At 36.0% G+C, this 15,734-nt stretch overlaps 1 protein-coding gene across 3 annotated transcripts in view; it reads left to right on the forward strand.

Annotated features, from left to right (window-relative positions):
• The window catches only part of LOC127878002 (3-hydroxy-3-methylglutaryl-coenzyme A reductase-like), a 39,394-nt gene that overhangs the window by 8,853 nt on the left and 14,807 nt on the right, over positions 1-15,734 (forward strand). For all 3 annotated transcript variants that reach the window (XM_052424357.1, XM_052424358.1, XM_052424359.1), the window contains exons 5-10: positions 751-941; positions 5,054-5,160; positions 6,790-6,915; positions 9,105-9,241; positions 10,514-10,686; positions 14,638-14,813. In XM_052424357.1, coding sequence (XP_052280317.1) covers positions 751-941; positions 5,054-5,160; positions 6,790-6,915; positions 9,105-9,241; positions 10,514-10,686; positions 14,638-14,813 — 910 coding nt within the window. The remainder of the gene's footprint in view (positions 1-750; positions 942-5,053; positions 5,161-6,789; positions 6,916-9,104; positions 9,242-10,513; positions 10,687-14,637; positions 14,814-15,734) is intronic.

The following is a 15,734-nucleotide window of genomic DNA, read 5'->3' on the forward strand; positions in this document are numbered from 1 at the left end:
TAAAACTTATTAACACTCCTTAAGTCACATTTAATGTTCAATCTTCATGAAACTTGGTCAGAACATTTGTTTTTATAATATCTTGGATGAGTTCGAAAATGGTTCTGGTCTGTTGGAAAACATGGCCGCCAGAGGCTGGGGCATTTTTCCTGATATGGCTTTAGTAAAACCTTGTTAACACTCTTTAGAGGCCACATTTATTGTCTGATCTTCATGAAACTTGGTCGGAACTTTTTTCCAATGATATTTGGACGAGTTTAAAAATGGTTCTGGTTGGTTGAAAAACATGGCCACCAGATGGCGGGCATATTTCCTCATATGGCTTTAGTAAAACCTTGTTAACACTCTAGAAAAAAAATACCGGTATATAGTCCAATCTTCATGAACTTGGTCAGAACATATGTTTTAATACTATTTTAAATGAGTTCGAAAATGGTTACGGTTGCTTGAAAAATATGGCCACCAGAGGATGGGGCAGTTATCCTAATATGGCTATAGTAAAACCTTGTATACACTCACATTTATTGTTCAATCTTTATGAAACTTGGTCATAACTTTTGTTATAATTATGTCTTGGGCTGCACAAAACAGGCCAGTTCATTAGCATTTCAGGCCATTTTGTTTAACTTATACATTCTATAAGGGATGGGGTTATTGTTTTGTCAATGTAGTGACACATTCTAGTATTTTGATATGCCTTATCAACCTGCAAATGTGAGTAACTGCTCAGAATGTGCTTATTTTTTGTAGCGAGGTGCTTCCATTTTTCCTATTCTTGATTGACCTTACAAAAGCCAGTACGCTGGCAGTGTTTGCCCTGAGTTCCACAAGCCGTGAGGAGATTGTACACAATATAGGCACTGGTCTTGAGCTTCTGGGCCCTGCAATCACGCTTGATGCAGTTGTTGAAACTCTTGCTATTGGGCTGGGAACCATCTCAGGTAGGAATCTCTTGCTTTTGAGCTGGGAGCCATCTCAGGTAGGTAAAGGTTGGATGTAAAAGTTAAAAGCTTAAAGTTCGGGTTTATAAAATAGTCCATTTTTGTTCTTCTTCAGCTTCATTTACATCAACCCACTGATCACTGGGATATGAGTCATCAATTTATACTCTACACTACCGTTACTAAGGAATGCTGGTAATCAGCAATGATTAAAATCAGCCCAGACTTGTGCTCTGAACTGTTTAATTGCTATTGAGGATAACGTAGACATTTAGGTGGGCTTGTAACATTTTCAAGTTGTAAAATATAATAATACAAGAGTTTGAGCCTGCTTATTTTGCAATCTGGAATCCCACTGTCCAAAGCGTTCAGATTGCTTATTTTGATGACCGCCTGGAATGCACTTACCCATGGAATGTTGGGAACATATCTTGCTTATATCATCCAAAAATTTAATTCAGCCCATTTAATGTTTTGAAGCTTTTGTAAAATGAACTTGACTTCTCAGCTTTGTTTTAGGAATCATCTTTTTACTTTAAAGCATTACAAAACATCCGGAAAAACAATCTGAAACAGCAATCTAAGATGTTCGCTATTTGTCATGTTACATTTTATAGTGCTCGATAGCAAATTTGTTCAATGCATGCCCCTGGAACTTAAACTGGAAAGTACATTTTAAAATCTGCTGCTCATAAAGGCCCAGAGGTTTGTTATTTGGGATGAAACATTCTATTGTGGTATTTTTTTCCCAAATTTATTGTAATATTGTGAACAACATTGGCTCTGCCCTGCTGGTTAAAGTTTTTCCTTATTGTACCTTGTGAAAAAATATTCTATCTAAGATTACAGATGTAGAATTATTGCCCCTTTATGAAATATATATAGTGGAGCTATCCTACTCACCCCGGCCTCGGCGTGCCGTTTCCGTTTCCGTTAGCGTTAGCGTGCAAATGTTAAAGTTTTCATACTACCCCAATTATTTTCATTGTCCCTTGACATATTGCTTTCATATTTTGCATACTTGTTTACCAACATGACCTCAACCTATAAACAAGAGCAGACAACTCGATCAAGCATTTTTTCATAATTATGGCCCCTTTTCCACTTAGAATATGCAGCAAATGTTAAAGTTTGCGTACTACCCCAAATATTTTAAATGTCCCTTGACATATTGCTTTAATATTTTGCATACTTGTTAACCATCATGACCCCAACCTATAAACAAGAGCAGACAACCGTATCAAGCATTTTAACAGAATTATGGCCCCTTTTATACTTAGAATATGCATATTATTGATAATCTATGTTAAAGTTTGTGTACTACCCCAAATATTTCCTGTGTCCCTTGACATATTGCTTTCATATTTTGCATACTTGTTAACCATCATGACCCCAACCTACAAAGAAGAGCAGACAACTGTATCAAGCATTTTGACAGAATTATTGCCCCTTTATGCATATTATTGATAAATCTATGTTAATAAAGTTTGCGTACTACCCCAAATATTTCCTGTGTCCCTTGACATATTGCTTTCATATTTTGCATACTTGTTAACCATCATGACCCCAACCTACAAACAAGAGCAGACAACTGTATCAAGCATTTTGACAGAATTATTGCCCCTTTATGCATATTATTGATAAATCTATGTTAATAAAGTTTGCGTACTACCCCAAATATTTCCTGTGTCTCTTGACATATTGCTTTCATATTTTGCATACTTGTTTACCAAGACTATTATATATGAAATATATATAGTGGAGCTATCCTACTCACCCCGGCGTTTGTGTTTCCGTTAGCGTAAGCGTGCAAATATTAAAGTTTTCGTACTACCCCAATTATTTTTATTGTCCCTTGACATATTGCTTTCATATTTTGCATACATGTTTACCAACATTACTCCAACCTATAAACAAGAGCAGACAACTCTATCAAGCATTTTTTCATAATTATGGCCCCTTTTCCACTAGAATATGCAGCAAATGTTAAAGTTTGCGTACTACCCCAAATATTTTCAATGTCCCTTGACATATTGCTTTCATATTTTCCACACTTGTTTACCATCATGACCCCAACCTATAAACAAGAGCAAACAACTATATCAAGCATTTTGACAGAATTATGGCCCCTTTTATACTTAGAATATGCATATTATTGATAAATCAATGTTAAAGTTTGCATACTACCCCAAATATTTCCTGTGTTCCTTGACATATTGCTTTCATATTTTGCATACTTGTTTACCAACATGACCGCAACCTATAAACAAGAGCAGACAACTGTATCAAGCATTCTGACAGAATTATGGCCCCTTATTTACTTAGATAATTGAACATTTTGCTTAAATTGCCATAACTTCTTTATTTATGATCAGATTTTTATTAAAGTCACTATCACGCTCACCAATACACACGGCTACTGTATTATGCTATATAAAAACATTCGACAACAAGTAGTACCATACGATGGTTAATTACAATAGGAAGACCCTAAAAACAAGTAACATTGATGTAAAAACGTTATATTACAAGCATTCGGCAAGTTTTAAGCATCTTAATATCTAAATATCGTTCTACGATGTAATCTACTTTCATTTTCGAGTCAGGATCGGATTCATTCGGGTTGCGTTCATTTGCATAATTTATACAAGCCATTTTCGCATTCGCTAAGTTCCAGTTACCCAGAATTCATTTTGATTTCACAGAATGATTATTCATGAGAGCTTCGTCATGCTTCCGACGCTTACCGTATCCAATCTCGTGTTCGCCCGTAAATGGGAGATATGAATGGAATTATTTTTGGCCACAAAAAAATAAAAACGAGCATTTTGTATCTCGTTAAATCAATTCTACCAGACAACATCTAACGTTGAAATTTTGCATTTTGCTAAAAGGAACATCGATTTTTTATGGGTTAGCTTTATTTAACGAAATATTTGATATTTTTGAGCGTGATTGTTACTTTAATACTTTGACAAAACAACACTTACCTGAATACCACAATGGATTCCACCCAAACAATACTCCACGCCCCAACCCAGAATCCCTGCCCCCCCCACCCCCCCCCCCCAATTTTTTTTCCCCCTTTTTTTCTATTTTTGAAAGATCAACTTATAAATGACCACACCCCACATTATACCCCCTTCTCACCCCCCTCCCCCCCCAAATGTTTTTTTATTTTTGTTCCTTTTTTTTTTTAAAGAACGTCTAATAAATGACAACACCCCACATTATACCCCCCCTTTCAACCCCCCCCCCCCCCCCAAAAAAAAAAAAATAAAAAATATTATTTTTTTTCCTTTTTTTATTTTTGAAAGATCGTCTAATAAATTATTGAAATGAACAATTTCCCCATGATGGCTTACGTTATACTGTCAAGCACTCGAATAGTCGAGCGCACTGTCCTATGACAGCTCTTGTTAGAAAGTTTAGTTGAAAGGAAATAAAATAGACCTGTAAGAAAGAAACATCTATGAAAACAATGACTTATTCTGATGAAATATTTATCACGACCAGTGAATTCCAAAATTATTTCTCATTTCTTACTTTGCGCGGCTGCATTTCAAATTTGCATTAATCCATTGTTTATACACATTTAAAATCAAAAACTGCCTATCCGAAGGTAAAGCCGCGTCATTTCTGATGATGACCGAGTGAGGCATTTGTTTTCAATGTTTTTTATCCCCCGCCATAGGCTGAGGGATATTGTTTTGGCGTTGTCCGTCCAGAGCCATATCTTGGAAGTGCTTTGGCAGATTTCAATGAAACTTGGTATGAGTATGTATATGGATAAGATGATGATGCACGCCAAATGGCATTGTACACCATCAGTTAATAACAGAGTTATGGCCCTTTGTATCTTGAAAAAAATGCTTTTTTGAGTGTCAAATATAATACTTTTGTGTCCAGAAGCATATTGGCGGGGGATATCAATTCAACGAATTTGCTTGTTTAATTTATTTTGGTATGTGTGATTTGTTTATGCACTAATAGCAAAAAAGCACATTTTCGCGCACTCGGGCAGGAACGGATTTTTCGAGCCCCCGCAGATAATCATGCCCTCGAAAAACATGTATTATCCCTATATTGCAACACAGTACATGTATTTGCAGGAGTGGACCAACTGAATACCATGTGCAGTTTTGGATGCCTGTCAGTGGTGGCAAACTATGTAGCGTTTATGACCTTCTACCCAGCCTGCCTTGCTCTTGTGCTAGAGGTATACATTGTTCATGCATATGCGGAAAGTGTCGTCCCATTTTAGCCTGTGCCGTCTGCACAGGCTTGTCATGGACGACACTCTCTGCTTATAAGGATTTTTCAGTTTAGGCAGAAAGTGTCGTTCCTGTTTCATCATCATAATCATCATTCCCTTTACTGGTACGCCGTTGGGGTGAAATGATTATCATGTGCAAAGTATACAGGCTTTTGTTGACTGCTCAGGATAATCTGGGACGACACTTTATGCATATGCACTAATCCAAGTTTTCCTACAGTGTGCCTCACTTGAATTTTTTTGCTGGTTTAAACAATATACGTTGTTAAATACTTCAAACATTGTGTACTGTTCTGCATAACAAAGCTGTAAGGGTGGTATACTGGTTTCTGCTGACTGTCAAATACGTGGGTTAAATACGTATCTGAGTGGTGAAGGGTTAAATACATATCTAAGTGGTAAAGGGTTCAATACGTATCTAAGTGGTTAAGGGTTAGTATACGTATTTAAGTGGTAAAGCGTTAACTACTGGTTTGATCTCGCTAAAACTTTCACTGTTAATTGACTTTAATTATGTAGATGATCATTAAGAAAGACACTTTTTGCTTCGGCAAGATGAGGCAGAATTGATACCCTGTCTTTGCTTTTATGTTACCATGAATTGTACTTGTTCGTCTGTGTGTATGTATGTATGCTTGCAATTTGCACGTATGTCATAAACCCTGTCTTTTGAACTTCTGTGTAACTACAGGGCGATCTGGCTTAAACTTTCACAGTTGAATAATCATTATGTTAACCCTATCTCATCAGAAGCAAAGTGAAAATGGCTTTTGCAACCAGCATAAAACCACAATAGCCTGCTAGTTAATCAAAGTCTGTTCAGATTTTATGCTGTTTTCTGCTCATCAGTATCCAATGGTTGGAAAGAAGCCATTAAAACTTGAATCTTGTAAGAAAGGTCTTTAATTAAATTGAACTTTCTAAGGGACTACAAATGCGTCAAAAAATGTATATAAGGTGTAAAGGGTTGAGGCAATTGTAAAGAAAGGATCCTGTATTTTCTGTGATGTAGATGTTTGTTGAAAATGCTGCACTGTGAAATATTGAAATACAATCACCTTATTAATTGTTACCTCAACATAAACATTATTTGAATGCAGTGTTATTAGCAAACAACAACAATTATGATAGATATCAATATTTACATTATTTTGCTTATACTGGTTTGCTTGTTTATAATTTGATGGGATTTTGCTCTATTCACATTTGTTTATTTAAAAAAAATTAAATTAGTATTTTAACACAATTTCTGAATATGATCTTTTATTTTCATGCATTGGTGTTTCGATGTTTTGGGGAAATCTTGTAAAAAAAGGTCTTATTATTTAGACTCCTCAGCCTTGTTATCATCAACAGTTTTAGTTTTCTTTTAACCTTTTCCCGCTCATGACGCAAAGTGAAAAGGGCTAACGGTATGTGCAATTGGGAATTTTGTAATTTTTTCTCGGTTTTGAAAGGTGTTTACCTTTACTTCATAAAGAAGGAAAACAAACACTTATCTAATTTGTAAGAACTCAACTCTACTGTACATAACCATGCCAATACATGTGTTTCCTTAAATCTGTCATTCAGTTGTCCATGGAGATTGGCCGGTTCCAGCATTCAGCCCGTGACTTCAGGGACATGGTGGTTGAGATGAAGCTTGGGCAGGGAGCCAACAAGCCCAACCCTGTCATCCAGAGGGTCAAACTCATCATGGTACTCCTCAAAGCAATTGAGCCTTGTTCTGGGAAAACTGGGCATAATGCATGTGCATAAAGTGTCGTCCCAGATTAGCCTGTGCAGTCCGCACAGGCTAATCAGGGACGACACTTTTCGCTTTTATGGTATTTTTAGGTGGCATAGAGTTTTTAGCTTGGCTGTTTTCGGAGGTATTGTCATAGCCAGCTCTTTGTGTCGTGTCGTCCACGTCATGCCAAAACCTTTACATTTTGTCAAGGTTTTGAACATTGGCTTTAAAATCAAAGTGCTTCAACCTACAACTTTGAAACTTGGTATGTAGCACCCATTTTTGGTCACTAGATCAAAGGTCAAGGTCACTGTGACCTCTTAAAAAAAAAAATTCTGACAAGCTTTCATTTATTCACAACTGAACGGGCAGCCGAGCGTGGCACCCGTTATGCGGTGCTCTTGTTTGACTGTCCGTCAGTCCGTCCGTCCTTCTGTCTGTCCGTCCGTCAGTCTGTCCGTCCGTCTGAAAACTTTATCATTGGTCTTAACTTTTGCAATATTGAAGATAGCAACTTGATATTTGGCATACATGTGTATCTCATGGAGCATTTTGAGTGGTGAAAGGTCAAGGTCACCCTTCAAGGTCAAAGGTCAAATATATGGCTTAAAAGCAGCGCAGAAGGTGGCATTGTGTTTCTCACAAACACATCTTTTGTTTAACCAGGTTTTTAACCAGGTTTTCCGAAGGAAAAAACTGGTTATTAGATGGGCGAATGTCAGCGGGTGTGTGGGCAGGGCGGTCCGAACAAACTTGTCTGGGCCATAGCTATGTTGATCATTGTGAGATTTAAAAATCATTTGGCAAATTTGTTCACCATCATTGGATTGTGTGTCATGCGAAAGAATTACGTCAATATCTGCAATGTCAAGGTTACACTTTGAGTTCAAAGATAAAAAATGGCCATAAATGATCTTGTCTTTGACATTACTATGTCACTCATTATGAGAATTTAAAATTACTTGGTACATTTGTTCACAATCATTGGGTGGTGTGTCATGCGAAAGAATTACGCTGATATCTCCAAGGTCAAGGTCGCCATGACTAAAAATAGATTGAATTTGACACAAAGGGGGTAACTAGAAACAATCAGTAACAATGCACATTTTGAATTGTCTCCCTTTCTCATACTTTTTTTTCATATTGAAATCAAGGTTGCCACAACAAAAAATGAATTGAATTTGATACAAAGGGGATAACTAGGAACAATCAGTAACCCTCTCCCCCCCCCCCCCCCCCGAATTTCACTCTATTTTGACATTGTATTAAGCGACTTTTGTCTTACGCGCCCAGCGACCGCTAAATTTTGAGTATTTTGATAACCAAACATTCCATTTAGTGACCACCTGGTGATAAATTATGAAAATCTGTTTATCAGTATAGGAAAAACTTGATCGCAGAGTCATCGTCAGTTTGACATAAGCGAAGGAAAGCCGCTTCCAGTCAAGAAGCCATAAAACAACACTTTCTCGTCGATAGAATTTGCTTCCTTTGTCTTATTCAACATGCTAATCCAAATGTGAAATAGCACGCCCATAGCTTCGCCTTTTGAATGTTTTACTGAGAATGAAGGTAGAGGTAACTGTTAAGAGCTCTAACAGATGCGGTTAAGAGCTCTAACAGATGCGTTGATATTGATCACGTGATTTACGCATGTTCAGTCCCAATTATTTGCAAGCGTATTTATTCAGCATACGCTTTGAAACAATGAATACATTTGTCTTGGCTTTCAGCTAAATGCAGAGTAGTTCTGAAAAACCAACTTCCTGTACATTTAAAAAAAAAGGCGAACGTTTGTGTTTACGAAATTCTTAAAGCACATTTATTGTCAAAAACTGCTTAATAATAGTTATAAAAGTGCGAGGTAATGATATGTTTTAATTCACTGATATGTGGATTATTTCATATAATTTAAACATTCAACACGATTGTTGTGTCACAGAATCGGTCAGTGAATTTGATATTGACAATTATTTTACTTTTGTCCAGAACGGTCTTTTTTTTAAAGACTATTTTATTAAGAGAACACTTTTGCTTACTCCTTTTTGTGGTCTCTTAAAACAAGATTGACTGTATTTAATTTTATGTTGAACATGCCTTAGTAAAAAATTGAATTTCATGCATTATGAACACTTGTTTGCTTGTCTTATTTGTGCAGAGTGCGGGACTAGCTGTAGTTCATTTGCATAGCAGACTGGTTTCACGGAAGTCAGTACTGGATACAACCAGTCTGTTTGAGGAGCACATGGAATACAAGCAACCAGAAATGTCACTGGTGCAGTTTTATTTGTACAGGTAAGATTGTGAAAATACATGCTTTGTCATGATGTTGTTTTCAGGTTTATGTGAAAGTATACAAATCACTTCAGATGGGAACAGATGTTTAAGTAGATTCGGTTGAACATAATATCCCATAGTTGCAATTATCTAGAGTAGTTATGTATCCTAAGTCTGTGATTATTTCAAATTATTCACAGTTTAAATAAAATATTGTTATTTTTTGTTTATTATAGATCATTAATGTATTATATAATTATTGTTTTAAAAGTTTATTTTATATAATCCAAGTATTAAATAAAGATTGTTTTGTTATTTAAAAGTTCAATAATCATAGAGAACATGTCCTTAGTAATTTGTTTTCTATAAAATGTACATGTATGTGGTACATTAATTTTTTTTTAACAGCTCACAGACTTAAGTGAAGTTTATGAATTACTGTCTGCTAGACTGTTAAAATGTGCTTTAACCGTTGACCACCTAGAAGCAATGCAGAAAAGGCTTTGTGCAAATAGCATAAAACCAGAACAGCCTGTGAGTAACTCGCAGTCTGTTCTGGTTTGATGCTTTTTGCTGCTCATCAGTTTATTTAGTTTGGAGATGAAGCCTTAAAAACTTGAATCTATTAAGAAAGGTCTTAAATTAAATATAACATTCTAAGGGACTACTAATGCGTGAAAATACATATCTAAGCCGTAAAGGGTTAATGTAGAGATTATAAATTAAATTCTATGATACTGTTGAAGATATAGTTTAATGAAGAGTTTATGAATAAGTGTCTGTTAAACTGTTTATGTCCCCCCAGTCTATACTGGGGGGCATATTGTTTTTGCGCTGTCTGATTGTTTGTTATTTTGTTTGTTGGTTTGTTTGCGTCAAACTTTTACATTGGCCATAACTTTTGCAATATTGAAGATAGCAACTTGATATTTGGCATGCATGTGTATCTCATGGAGCTGCACATTTTGAGTGTGAAAGGTCAAGGTCATCCTTCAAGGTCAAAGGTCAAATATATGGGGAGGGACATAGTGCTTACAAACACATCTTGTTAAGATATAATTTTAAGCAGAGCCCATTAATAACTGTCTTCTAGACTGATCAGGATTAGTTTAGAAGAATAGCTAATGAAGTAGATATGAATCTTGCTTATAAATTTACAGCATTTGGCAATTTGTTTCACAGATATAGTTATGAATCATGTTTATAAATGAATGGCATTTGCCAAATGTTGCACAGATATAAATATGAATCTTGTTTATAAATAACAGCATTTTTCCATTTGTTTCACAGACTGTTTGCAGTCCACGCAGACTATGGGCTGACATTGCTGTTGGGGGTTGCCCTGCTGGTGAAGTACGTGTTCATTGATCGCCATAATGACCTCCTGGACATACAACAGACCCTGATGATCCAGAAAACCCTCAGTTCCAGCCCTGTGGCCACTCAGACCGAGCTTGAGAGAGGTAAATAGCAGTCTTTCTATGGGAAAATAGGGCTTAATGCATGTGCGTCAATGCATCGTCCCAGATAAGCCAGATAAGCCTCTGCTATTTGCACAGGCTAATAAGGGACTGCACTTTCTGCTGTTATGGTATTTTTCGTTTAAAGGAAGCGCTTTTTGGCAAAATGCAGTTTAAGGCAGACAGTGTTGTACCTGATATTAGTCTGTATGGACTGCACATTCTAATCTTGAAAAACTCTTAATGCATACAAGTCTTGTTCTGAGAAAACTAGGCATAATGCAAGTTCGTAAAGTGTCGTCCCAGATTAGCCTGTGCAGTCCGCCACATTCCGCCTAAATTGGATTTTGCTAAGAAGAGGCTTCATTGAAACGAAAACTGTCATAAAGCGGAAAGTGTCGTCCCTTATTAGCCTGTGCGAACTGCACAGGCTAATCTGAGACAACACTTTACGCACATGCATCATGCATAGTTTCTCAGAACGCGACTCATATGCATAAATCCCAGCTTTTCAAGAACGAGGCGCAAATAGTGTGCATTATGAATGTAAATCACATATTTATACTATTATGTTGAAATGTTCATATTACAGCTGACGGTGCTCAATATTAAACATAATTCTATTATCCCCTGGACTTAATTAAGTGAAGCTTGAATATATTTTAAGCATCATCTGTTATGGTTGTGTTTTAGTTGAATTAATGTACTGAACATTTTGTTTTAGAATATTTATTTAATGCTTTTTGTGGTTAATAGGGTAATATCAGAGACTTAAAATTGATAGAGAAAAATCAGTCAGACTTAAAATTGATATTTCACTGTTTGAAACTGTGAAGAATTACATCGAAAATTATTACTATATTTCACTGTTTTGCTGTAAAGTGATGTTGATTTTTTACATAATGACTATCATTCCAGCGAATTGCATCTACTGTACTGTTTAAAATGTAAATAAACAGTAACAAAAAGGAGTAAATAAATATATTTGTTGTTGTTGGTAGATTCTTGATTTTTATTCAAACTTGATCATAGCAAACACATGTTTTCACTCTTGGTTGCTATCACTTGTGAAATGAAATGGATGATCTAAAACCAACCATTACCCTGTATATGTTGTACTTTTTAGCTCGACTATTATATATGAAATATATATAGTGTCGGCGTTGGCGTGAGCATGATCGTTAGCGTGCAAATGTTAAAGTTTGCGTACCACCCAAAATATTTCCTATGTCCCTCGACATATTGCTTTCATATTTTGCATACTTCTTTACCAACATGACCACAACCTATAAACAAGAGCAGACAACTGTATCAAGCATTTTGTAAGAATTATGGCCCTTTTTCCACTTAGAATATGCATATTATTGATAACTCTATGATAAAGTTTGTGTACCACCTCAAATATTTTCAATGTCCCTTGACATGTGACCGTGTGATGTCCGGCGTCCGTTGTGCATCCGTGTGTGAGTGTGTCTGTCAACAATTTGTTTGTGTAGACAGTAGAGGTCACAGTTTTCATTCAATCTTTATGAAATTTGGTCAGAATGTTTATCTTGATGAAATCTGGGGTGGGATTGTATTTGGGTCATCTGGAGTCAAATACTAGGTCACTAGGTTAAATAATAGAAAAACCTTGTGTAGACAATAGAGGTCACAGTTTTCATGCAATCTTCATGAAATTTGGTCAGAATGTTAATCTTGATGAAATCTGGGTTGAGATTGTATTTAGGTCATCTGGGTTAAAAAACTAGGTCACTATTTCAAATAATAGAAATACCTTGTGTGGACAATAGAGGTCACAGTTTTCATCCAATCTTTATGAAATTTGGTCAGAATGTTAATCATGATGAAATCTGGGTTGGGATTGTATTTAGGTCATCTGGGGTCAAAAACTAGGTCACTAGGTCAAATAATAGAAAAACATTGTGTAGACAATAGAGGTCACAGTTTTCATCCAATCTTTATGAAATTTTATCAGATTGTTTATCTTGATGAAATCTGGGTTGGGATTGTATTTGGGTCATCTGGGGTCAAAAACTAGGTCACTAGGTCAAATAATAGAAAAACCTTGTGTAGACAATAGAGGTCACAGTTTTCATTCAATCTTTATGAAGTTTTGTCAGAATGTTTATCTTGATAAAATCTGGGTTGGGATACTAGGTCAAATAATAGAAAAACCTTGTGTAGACAATAGAGGTTACAGTTTTCATTCAATCTTTATGAAATTTGGTCAGAATGTTTATCTTGATAAAATCTGGGTTGGGATTGTATTTGGGTCATCTGGGGTCAATAACTAGGTCACATGGTCAAATATTAGAAAAACCTTGTGTAGACAATAGAGGAAACAGTTTTCATCCAATCTTCAAGAAATTTGGTCAGAATGTTAATCTTGATGAAATCTGGGTTGGGATTGTATTTGGGTCATCTGTGGTCAAAAACTAGGACACTAGGTCAAATCATAGAAAAACCTTGTGTAGACAATAGAGGTCATAGTTTTCCTCTGATGTTAATGAAATGTGGTCAGAATGTTTATCTTGATAATATCTGATTTTGGATCGTATATGGGTAATCTGGGGTAAAAAAATAGGTCATCGGGCCAATTCTAGTAAAACCTTGTGTAGATGAAAGAGGTCACAGTTTTCATCACATCTTAATGAAATTTTGTCAGAATGTATTAATTGATGAAATCTGGCTAGGGATTGTATATGGGTCTGACAGAATTTAAGTTGATGAAGCGAGGTTAGTCAGGTGAGCGATTCAGGGCCATCATGGCCCTCTTGTTTGTCTTTGGAACTTTGAATATTTTGTTAAATTTTGTGTTTATATCCACTTTACTTCTTAAGTATTAAGGCTATTGCTTTCAAACTTCAAATACTTTCTTACCATCATGATGTTACTGTACCTGGCAAGTTGAATTTGACCTTGACCTTTGAATGACCTTGACTCTCAAGGTCAGATTAATAAATTTTGCTTAAATTGCCATAACTTCTTTATTTAAGATCAGATTTGATTCATACTTTGACAAAACAACACTTACCTGACATACCACCCAAACTATCCCCCACGCCCCACCCCAGAATCCCCCCCAAATCTTTTTTTTTTCTTTTTTATGCCCCCTTTTGAAGAAAAGGGGGCATATAGTGATCGGACTGTCCGTCTGTCTGTCCGCCTTTCCATCACACTTTGCGTTTAGGTTTCGAAAAATGCTCATAACTTCTATGTCCCTTGAGATATAACCTTCATATTTGGTATGCATGTGTATATTGACAAGGCCTTTCCATACGCACAAAAATTGTTACCCCTGTGACCTTGACCTTGAACTTAGGGTCCGGGTTTAGGTTTCGAAATCTGCGTTTAGGTTTCGAAAAATGCTCATAACTTCTATGTCCCTTGAGATATAACCTTCATACTTGGTATGCATGTGTATATGGACAAGGCCTTTCCATACACACACAATTTTTTACCCCTGTGACCTTGACCTTGAACTTGGGGTCCGCGTTTAGGTTTCGAAATCTGCGTTTAGGTTTTGAAAAAAGCTCATAACTTGTCCCTTAAGATATAACCTTTATATTTGGTATGCCTGTGTATATTGGCAAGGCCTTTCCATTCGCACAAAAATGTTTAACCCTGTGACCTTGACCTTGAAGTTAGGGTCCGCGTTTAGGTTTCAAAATCTGCGTTTAGGTTTTGAAAAAAGCTCATAACTTGTATGTCCCTTAAGATATAACCTTCATATTTGGTATGCACGTGTATACGGACAAGGCCTTTCCATCCGCACACAAATTTTGACCCCTGTGACCTTGACCTTGAACGTAGGGTCCGCGTTTAGGTTTCGAAATCTGTGTTTAGGTTTCGAAAAAGCTCATAACTAATATCAAGCGTTTATAGGGGGCATAAGTCATCCTATAGTGACAGCTCTTGTTGAATCATTTTTTTTTTATTCACTATTTACAGAGGACGACCTATGTACTTCATTTTCCATCGGAGATGAGAGTGATGAAGATTGCATGCCAAGGGAAAACACCAGTGTACAGACCAACACCATTCCAGGGTTGTCCCCCTTACGTCATCTGGTCAGCCTTCAAGAGCCACGTTCCATGGAGTACTGTCTAGAGATGCTTAAATCAGATGTAAGGAATGAGATATTGGATATTTGTTGGATTTAGTGGAATATCAATTTTAATTCACGAGTGATCTCAGAAAATGATTATATATTTTTTATATGATCATGAGTGAATTAAAATCGATATTCCATCAAATCCAACAATATTTTTTTAATTTTATGCCTACAAATGATTATTTGTGTATTTTTGCCATTGAAAGCGAAACTGCTTTATAACTGTTCCGACATTATGTCAATGACACGTGACAATCTTTATTTAAATAGAGAATATTATGTGAATTTTGGATAAAGATCAAGTTTATCATGCGAGACTCAGAACCGGCCGAGCGCTAGCATGGTTCGAGTCAAGCATGATAAACTTGATGTTTATTTATCATATTATTTCCTCCCTATTTTCCATTAATAATTATCAAATATTGCATTGTTGACGATTTTGTTTTTCCGTAGTTGAAAAAAACAGATGGTCCAATTTTTGGAAAAACCCAAGTCTGATAAAAAAATGATGACTGTATAAAGCTCTAGTTTATACCATCGTTGTTATACTATTGATTTTCATCTGGTAATAGGATAAATATTCATCCCAAATCAATGAATGTAATACGAACTGTCGGATTTACTGAATGAAAGAGATGCACAAGTAGACAACTGTTTTACGATTCTATTGTTGATAAAGTCATAGATTTAGTTTAAAAACAGTTATAAAATTAAATCAATTTACAAGACATTATTCTGTATTATTTAATTTGAATTATTTATGTTATTATGCTAAGTTATCGGAAATGAGCCTTTGTTTTACAATTAGTGCGAACAACTGGGTGGGGTAATGAGATTACAATACTACCAACTGACCAACCGGGGTAATGAGATTACAATACTACCAACTAACCAATCATCTAAAAGTGGTGATCCGAGATCTCTAGTCCACAAA

The sequence above is a fragment of the Dreissena polymorpha genome, chromosome 4 (assembly GCF_020536995.1).
Source record: "Dreissena polymorpha isolate Duluth1 chromosome 4, UMN_Dpol_1.0, whole genome shotgun sequence".
NCBI lineage: Eukaryota > Metazoa > Mollusca > Bivalvia > Myida > Dreissenidae > Dreissena > Dreissena polymorpha.